Raw genomic sequence first — 9,577 nt, 5'->3', positions numbered from 1 at the left:
TAATGCCTAAAACAGACCTAAAACACTTAGTTGGGGCCAAAACAAACCTAATTGAAATTAAAAACCTTAACTGAAATATTATACTTAAAACAACATAAATACTAAGTAATTTTATTTTTTTGTAATTTAGCCCCTAATTACATTCAAGACATTCCCTCAATATTAGTTCCTTTTACAATTTAGTCATTAATTTTTAGATTTTAACGAAAGTCACCTTTTTTCTCTCAATTCCTTTGCAATTTCACCCCTGATTGCATTAAGAATAGCCCTTCAATTTTAACATTTTTTTTTTCTCAATTCGATCTTTGGCTTTTTAATTTGTGATTTTATAGTAATTTTGCTCCCAATCTTGATTTTTCTCTTTAATGACACCCTTAATTGAATTAATAGAACTCCTAAATTTCAGTATTTTTTTTTAATTTTGGTCATTGGTCCTTTAATTCATTTATTTTTGGTCAAATTGACTATCAATTTTATTTTTTTCTTCAATTAAGCCCCTTATGGAATTAATAAGACCCCTAAATTTCAGTCTTTTTTCCTTTTTGGTCCTTGGTCCTTTAACTCTTTTATTTCTAGTTAAATCAAATTTTTTTGAATTATTTCTTGAAGTTATTCCTAACCTTTTAGTACCTGCTCTGATAAGTTCTTACTTTTATAAATTTATTATTTATCCAATTTTATCCATAATTGTATTTTTGTTTTTTTTCTTTTATTTTCTTTTATTTTTTCTTTATTATGATCATATCTGAACAACTATTCTTAAAAAAAAAAAACTATGTTAAATTTTTTTTGTAATTTTTTTTTGGTTTTTTAAGGGGATAAAAATTAAGTTGTGACAATATAGATAGATAAGTGTTAGCAGTTGCCTAGTAGCATGGTTGACATGAGGTGATAGATTGCCTAATTGTATAATGGACAATTGGTAGACTGTCTTTGGATATAACCAAATACAACTTTTATACAGTTTTTTGGTAACAAGTAGGGAATATGAATTATATAGCCTACAATACTATGTAGGCAAGAAGGTATCTTGTAAAAATCATATAATAGGTTTTTTTTGTTTTTGTTTAGTAGAATAAAAGTTGGGAATGTTTCATGAAAATTGCTTTACATTTCATAATACATTACATAATGACTTGTGTGTTCCAATTGCTATAGCATGTGGGTATGAGAACTTTTATTGGGATATAAAACTCATAGTTGTTGATAGACACAAGCAAATTGGTGAGAAAAGCTAAATTTAAAATACTTAGATACATGAATTATGACATCTTTAATTGTTTTTAGTTTTATAGAAATTATTAAATAAATACCTTTTAAAAGTATAGATACATATTTGCAAGGTAAAAAAAAATAGAGAAAACAATATTAAGTAAAAAAATAAAAACATAGTTTATTAGAAAATTTATCTAATTTTTCATTAATAAAAGTTAAATAATTATAAAAAGAAAAAAAATCATGGGGTAGACATAGTCATGGGACCATGTAGATGTAGTGTGTGTTTGATATTGTTGCAACTTGTAAGATTATAATTTTTAGAAAATAGATTAAAAAAAATTTAGTTATGGTTTTAAAAAAATAAATTTAGAAAAATATATGATTTGTTAAAACTAATATGCAATAAATTTTTATATACAAAACAAATAAAAATTAAGTTATTTTAACTTCTATAAAATCAAGTTTAAAATGCTATCATTATAAGAAAAGCATACGTGATAGGATAAAAACAAAGATACCGATCGGTATCATGGTAACACCACCCCATTAATAACTTGAAACTTGACTCGTGCTTCACTATTAATCAATTTTTTTTTCAAATAAAAAAATTGCACACACAAGTTTTTTCAACATGTTTTTGTAGTTAAAAAATTTCTAAGCGAAAATAATTTTTTTATGCATATATGTAATTAAATAAATTGAGAACTATATGTGTTAATAAATAAAAAAAAAACCATAAACGATAAGACAAAATAAAAATGGAAAAAATAAAAAATAAATCTAGATCAAGATATTTAATCTCGTAAGTGGGGATATTTACTCAGTTGTATTTGCTAAATTGATTTATTAAAATATTTCTTTATTCAAGCAAACAATAATATAAATAAAAACACAAATGAAATTGATTCAATAAAATAAAAGGGGAAAAAACACTACATAAGGCTGTATATATTTTAAATATTATGTGAAAAATAATTTTTTTAATTTTCAAAAATAAAGTTCATCTATACAAAAGATAAAAATAATTTTCGATGAATCAGAAAAACTTTTCAGAATTTAAATGCATAACAAAAAATATAAATGTTATTTAAAAGAGACTCTCTAAACAAAATAAAAGAAAAAAAATGATATTGATTTAAATATTAAAAAAATTAGAGAAAAATCCAAATAAAAAACATTAATTTTAAAAAATAATTAGAAAAAAAAAAGAAGCAAAAGCCAAGCATTGCTAAGCTTCTCAAGCTAGGCCAACCCACCTAACCCATTTTGATAGGGCCCACGTGTGGGCCTATTCTGATAGGCTTGCACAACTAGACTCTTATATTTTTTTTTTGTTTCAACTGGGATGGACGACATGTGATAGCTGCAAATTTTTATGAAAAAAAAAATTAAATAACCCGTCATGTTGTTCGCCCCAATTTTTTTGAAAAAAAATTAAATGACAAGTCGTTTAATTTGCCTAGATGACAGCCACCACAATGGTTTGAAAATCAGGGCTTAAGTCGTTTTTATCCCAAAACCTATTTCTAAATCCATTTTGACCATGAACACCTACAAAACACTTTAGAAATCATAATAAACCTATCAATGGTCTCAAAAAGACAAAAAAACCATTCCAAAAATCGAAATCAACTAATATGAACTTCCTTCATTAAATGAAATAAAAAATCAAACCAAGTTCAAATCTATTTTTTTATGAACTTTAAAGATAAAAAAACAAATGATATGAACTTTCTTCATTAAATGAAACAATTTGACACAAACATCAACCGTTTTGGTGATTTAAATTAGTGTCAATGATATGTTTTTCTCTCTACTATAGGAATTCAATGACCTTTCTCTCTTCTTTCTCAATCAGGGACTAAAAAATAATAAAAATAATTTTTTATACCGAAATTAAATTTGAAAAAAATTGAGGCATCAAAATTATATAATTTGCGTTATTTTTAAAGTTAGAGGACTAAAATGTATATTTTTTAAAAACTTCTAGCACGCCACCCATGTTTGGAGCTTTTTTTTTTGTCTTTATTTTTTCAATTCTACTATTTACTAAGAAATTATAAGCTTTTTTTAATTAAATTATCTAAAATAAAACTTTGAGAACAAAAATGAATTGCTAAAAAATAAAAAGTGTCATCAACAATGTTTTGTGAGAGTCGGACAGTGTTAGCTGCACAATATTCACCCCAATCACATTTAAATTTTTAAGTTAATAATAATCTGGACCATTTAATTAAATTAACAATGATGATTCTGTTTTATTATTTATCATGATAATAAGATAAAATACCCTTCATTACTCGTCTTTATAGCCCATAGTGTCACGATCATCTCAGATCTTGTTTGTTGATCAATGATGTCTTCTTCTTCTTCTTTTTTCTAGATAAATTTAGCAATTAATCTAAAAAAATAAAAAAATAAAAAAATAATACAAGATAAAAAAACTTGGTTAAAATAGTAGAGTTTGAAAATATAACGGTTGTGAGGCATGAAATTTCATTTGAAAACAATCGGACTGTAACCAAAACGATCCAATCATTTTTTATTGTTTTGGGGAAAAAATATAAGTATTTTTGTTGGGTTTAAGTCAAGGTGCTGTCGGTTTAGAGAGAGAAGCCGCTTCTTGAATGTGTTCTTCAATGGCACTTAAATTTTAATTGATATTATTCGGTACAGCATCTTAAATTATCGTATTTTAGAAACTATATTATTTTAATAAAATTTTTCAAACGGTATAATCCCATCAGATTTTTAAATTTATTGTGCTCATTTAGATTAAAAAAAAAAAAAAAACCTTTTTTCGGGGAGCCAAGAGTTGATCCTCTCTTCCTCCTCCTAAATACTAAAAGATAAGAAGTGAAAAAAGAAAACCGAAAGTTGCTGATAGACCCAAAATCCAATCAACACTCAACAACAAGGTGAATCCATTATTTTGTGTACCGACAAACAATTACTTAACAAGAAAAAAATCCCACCTCATGAAACTTTGAAAAATACATGCTTTCTTGAATTCTACTACATGTCCAAGTCCTAAATTACACCATCTTTATTGTTGTTGATGGTGATGGTGATGGTATTGTGATATTCTCTGACTGGTGACATAGAAGGTTGATAATTCAGCCATTTGGGTGCAAAAGGAGAATGTCTTGGTGCGAAGAAAGAAATTTTTGGTGTAACTGTTTGTATTGGAGGAAAACCGCCATTTTGTTGCCGCCTGAACCTGACACCTTCTCTTTACCTTCTCCTCTTCCCGATTGGTCTCAAGGTACCCCCAGTTTTCATCAATTTTTATTTTCTAGTCTTCTTATCTCATTTATTCTATGATGGGTTCTGATTTGTTTTCTGGTTGGTGGGTGTTTTTGGTTTATTGGATTTTTGCTTCTTCATATAAACCTGGATCATTCATGGGCTTATGCATCTTTTTTTTGGATGGTTTATTCGTTGTTCTCTTTCTTTCTTCTTCCCTTAGATGTACATGAGTGACTGTATATAAGCATTTGATCAAGCCCGAGTTTAATTGCTGACGTTTCATTTCTCATGAGGATTGGAACTTCGCCATGTTTTTTCAACATGCTTGTTTTCTTGTCAAGTTGGACTCTGTTGTTTTGTTTGTAGTCTACTTTTTGGTTGGCCAATTTAAAGAGGAAACATGTGTGCAAAGATTTTGCCAATTAGTCTCTAGAGGCAAAAGTTTTCCGTTAATCTCTCTTCACTTTCTTGGCTCACATTCGCGAATCTGAATGTGATTCAAGCTTTGCGGCGTTAAAAATGGTATTTTTTTCCTACAATTTTATTCCTAGGATAAAGAAGGGTATTGTCCTGAATTTATTCATTTTGGATCATTTTTTTGTATGATCTTCATACCTTACTTATTCATACTTTCTTCAATTTTTCCCATGTTACTTTAATTACCAGGCAAATCATTTAAACGAGGATGTCCTCTATAAATTATAAGGCATCATGCACTCCTTGTTGCAGCTGGAATTTTATTCTTGTTTTATTCCTATATTAACATGACTGGTAATTCTCAGCTTCAAGATGTTTTCCCTTGCTTTCTTGCCTTTATATACATATTAAAAACAAAATAGATTGCCATCTTGTTTCTTTAACTTTCTTGACATGTTGGGGTGGGGAGCATTTCACTTGATTTTGCTTTGTCCTTATGCATGTGTAGGTTTGGCTAGATTTTTTTGGCCTCCTAATGAATGAAGTTGTATGACAAGTGGTTTTCAAGGCTATTGTGCATTTGTTTGTTTGCCATTTTCCCCCCATGCTAATGCACATGGTTGTCTTTTTTGTTGTTTCATTGCATTATTGTTTTGAATCCCATGGGATCAAATGCGTCCAAAATTCTATCCGGCAGCAACTTCACCCTTTACCACCTCCCCGTCTCTCTTCTTTCCTCTCTTCCTATATTCTTCTGATAGGATCCTCTGTGTCTGTTTGATAATGTTATTGCAAGTAAATTCCCTTGGCTTTATTACAGTCTTTGAAGAGAGAGGAGGAAATTTCTATTAAGCATTCTTGAAACTATTACGGCTGTTATGTCCCTCCTGAGAACTATACAAGCTTTTAGTAGTTATTTGATTGTATTTACATCTGAAAAACTCCGAGCACCCACAAATTCTCTTGTTAGTGTTTCTAAATACTGTCACTGACATCTGTGTCCATGTTTGTTTCTTGAGTTGTTGCTCCTATACAAAATAAATGGGAAAGCCTCCTTTCTTGTTTTTCTGTAGGAGTCTTCTCTTTGCTTTTATTGCCATACTCTGCTATTGAAGCCTCAAAATTTTGTCATAGTTTTAAATGCCATAAATTTGAAAGTAAAAGAATCGTAAAGTAGAGTGTTGAAGAGGAACCTTCACATTAGAAATGTAGTTTGCTTAATGGTTTCTTGTTTTGTTTACGTCTAACTTCAGGCCGAGGATTTGCTTCTGGAAGAATAAACTTGGGCAAAATTGAAGCACTCAAAATCTCCAGGTTTGAGTTCATTTGGAGCAGCAATCTCTTGCAGGACAAGAAAAAAGGAGTTTCATTCTATAAACCTGTGGGAGTGCCTAATGGATTCTACAGCCTTGGCCACTATTGCCAATTCAACAATAAGCCCTTGTGGGGTTTTGTTCTTGTGGTTCGTGAGGTGGCTTGTTTCGAGCCAGAAGCTGCCAATTTACCAACTCTTCTAAAACCCCTAGATTATACATTAGTTTGGAGTTCAGATGATGAAAGTGAGGAGAAGTATGGAGGATGTGGCTTCTTCTGGCTTCCTCAGCCTCCTGAGGGTTATAAGCCCTTGGGGTTTCTAGTCACCAACAATCCAGACAAGCCAGATTTGGATGAAGTACGGTGTGTTCGAGCAGACCTGACAGATGAATGTGAACCCTATCGTCTACTACTTGAATCATATTCTAAATTTTTAAATCTACCAGTTCGAGTTTCGAGTACGAGACCCAGCCATCGAGGAGTGCTAGGGAAAGGTGTTTCAGTTGGCACATTTTTCTGCGGCTACTGGACCTCTGAAGAGGAGTTGAATATTGCATGCTTGAAGAATTTAAACCAACTACATGCCATGCCAAACCTCGAACAAATCCATGCACTCATGAAGCACTATGGGCCTACAGTTTTCTTTCATCCCAATGAGGTCTATTTGCCATCTTCTGTGCCATGGTTCTTGAAAAATGGAGCACTCTTGTACAAAGCTGGGGATTCATCTGGTGAGCCCATAGATGCAGAGGGCACTAATTTGCCAGGCGGTGGAACAAATAATGGTGCATTTTGGATAGACTTGCCTTCCGATGGCAAAAGAAATACTGTCAAACAGGGCAGCTTGGAAAGTGCAAAACTTTATGTTCACGTGAAGCCTGCTCTTGGTGGGACTTTTACTGATCTTGCAGTGTGGGTTTTCTATCCCTTCAATGGGCCAGGTACTCTTAAAGTTGGACCATTGAATATTTCGCTTGGCAAGATTGGGCAGCATGTAGGCGATTGGGAGCATTTCACTCTCCGCATTTGCAACTTTACTGGAGAGCTGTGGAGTATATACTTCTCTCAGCACAGTGGTGGTGAATGGGTTGATGCTTATGATTTGGAGTACATAGAGGGGAACAAAGCTATTGTTTATTCATCAAAAAACGGACACGCTAGCTTCCCTCATCCCGGGTGTTACATCCAGGGTTCCACTAAACTTGGAATAGGAATACGGAACGATGCAGCACGTAGTAATTTATACGTGGATTCAAGCACCCGTTATGAAATTATTGCAGCAGAGTATCTTGAAGGTAGTGGTTTCATTGAGCCTTGTTGGTTACAGTTTATGGGAAAATGGGGTCCAACGATTGTCTATGGTTCAAGAATCGAGCTAGATAAGATAATTAACCATTTGCCCGTGGGTTTTAGATATTCAGTAAAGAACATATTTGATGGGTTTCCAGTGGAACTCTGTGGAGAAGAAGGTCCTACAGGGGCAAAGGATAAGAACAACTGGGTGGGAGATGAAAGAGGCTAGTTTCCTTCTCTCTTTTACTGCAGACTCTTATCTTGTTGGCTTCATTGCTTTCTGTACTCATTACAACGGCTGTAGAAAGACTGAACTTCGAGGCTTATCGCGTTGTATCTACATTTCTCATTCTTGATTATATATATTTATTTAATAATCGAGTTCGAGCATGGTTTCCCTTCAAGCAAATCAGTGATGGTGGATCGGCATGGGAGAGTGGAAGAAGAACAGGGCACTAGGTTGCCATTTATGCTGTCCAGTGATGTTGATGAATGAAGAGCTGTAAGAAAAGAAAATATTACTCGAGAAAGATTTTGATTCCATATTTGTTGATAGAAAATGCAGCATTTTATTTATTTATTTATTTTCCATTGTTGCTCTTGTAATGAAACTATGGAAAAAAAGATATATCTTGTGCTGATTAAATTCTATGATTTAGTCTCTGTATTGTGTATGGTTTTATAATTTAGTCCTTGTAGTTTTGCAAACCATAAGTTAAGTCCCTTCCACCAAAGTCTACTCACTTAGGCTTTTCCATAATGGGCCTCTGGCTCTTATTGCAGATAATCCGCCCGGCAAAGAAGACAACTGAGTCAGTTTTCGACTCGTGATTTCCTTCTCTCTTTCAATCTGACTTTCCAGCAGACCACATTGAGTTCGCAGCCTGTCTTTGCTATGCTCCAAATTATAACGTTGTTTATGGCGACGTTGACCAATCGGTGCCGCTAAATCCCAAACAGCAAATCGGTGTAGCGAAACCCAAATGCCATTTGTGCAAATCCTAAGAGAGAGATGTTGGCGAGAAGATTTATTTCCTTGTTCAAGGGCTCCCAAGCTTCCCAAATTCGGAGGTAACTAACGTTTCTCTTTTAGCAATAACCCACCCTTTTATTCTAATTTACTGCTTTTAATTTTGCATCGGTAGTGGAGTGAAGTCCTTGGATGAAGGAAAGAGCAAATCATTTGGTCGAAAGGCAGTGTCTTTTGTGTCGGATACAGTCACGGGTGATGTTGCTTTGAGTGCTCTTGATGATCTTGCTATTTATCATGGCTGTAGCAGGTACTTTGCTATTTATCTTGCGATGATGTTACTGGGTTTTCAAAAAGTTTGAATTTTTTTTTTTAGAATTGGGAAATCGATGCCTTGAAGACAATGCTGCTTTTGTTAGATTTGTTTGTTGGTGTAATCCAGTGTAGTTTAGTAGTATTTCTTTGGATTAAGACAGCAGAATGGTGTCTTAAAATTGGCACGAATTGAGAAGTGAAGATGTTTCAAGCCTCTCTGTGCACGATTTTCCATACTTGAATATGATTATTGAAGACGACGCCTTATCTAGCATGCTCTTTTGCTTCAATTTTTAAGTGGATAAATTGCAACATTTATTTGTGGTTTTTATATATTCCTGGAGCTTAAGAAATATAACTCCTATCATGAGAAGAGTTTGTGATTGTTGAAAGCCAAAGTTGCTTTAACTTAAGTCAACACCACAGTTATGCTGAGATGACGAACATTACCGTGAACGTACCGACACTGTTACTTCTCCTTCAACTAGCACAACAAGTGCTGTCACCTCTGTCAACATTTCTCATATCACAAACATGTTCATAATGCATTAGTCCGGCATTATATTGATTATTTAAAATCAAGGTACAGCCAGCAATCTGATTGATTGATAATTGTCTAATCATCTTTAGCTTGATTGATGGAAGGGGAGGCCAGGGGAGAGTGAGTTTTATGTGGTCAGTGAGGGTTGGATGGTGCGAAATAATAAATAATAATAATTAAAACAAGAAAAGAAAAGATTTTTTTTTTTTAAAAAAAAGCTAATAAAAAAGAAAAAGAAAGGGATTGGTGATATTCAAAGT

General features: G+C 32.7%; 1 protein-coding gene across 4 annotated transcripts; it reads left to right on the top strand.

Annotated features, from left to right (window-relative positions):
• Positions 1 to 3,653: 3,653 nt before the first annotated feature.
• On the top strand, positions 3,654 to 9,168 carry LOC118031234 (hypothetical protein At1g04090). Of its 4 annotated transcripts, none has more exons than XR_012167944.1 (4): positions 3,654 to 4,483; positions 6,138 to 7,993; positions 8,275 to 8,562; positions 8,647 to 9,168. XR_012167944.1 is itself a non-coding variant. In XM_035035586.2 (2 exons), exons 1-2 carry the CDS (start codon positions 4,360 to 4,362, stop codon positions 7,718 to 7,720), a joined length of 1,707 nt encoding a protein of 568 aa, XP_034891477.1. In that variant the 5' UTR covers positions 3,654 to 4,359; the 3' UTR covers positions 7,721 to 8,149. The 4 variants fall into 4 exon arrangements, 1 of the variants encoding a protein (XP_034891477.1); XR_004684494.2 differs by having other exon boundaries at positions 8,637 to 9,168; XR_004684493.2 differs by having other exon boundaries at positions 8,275 to 9,168.
• Positions 9,169 to 9,577: the final 409 nt, after the last annotated feature.

This window comes from Populus alba, chromosome 14 (assembly GCF_005239225.2).
Source record: "Populus alba chromosome 14, ASM523922v2, whole genome shotgun sequence".
Taxonomy (NCBI): Eukaryota; Viridiplantae; Streptophyta; class Magnoliopsida; order Malpighiales; family Salicaceae; genus Populus; species Populus alba.
This window is presented reverse-complemented; position numbering and strand designations above follow the sequence as displayed.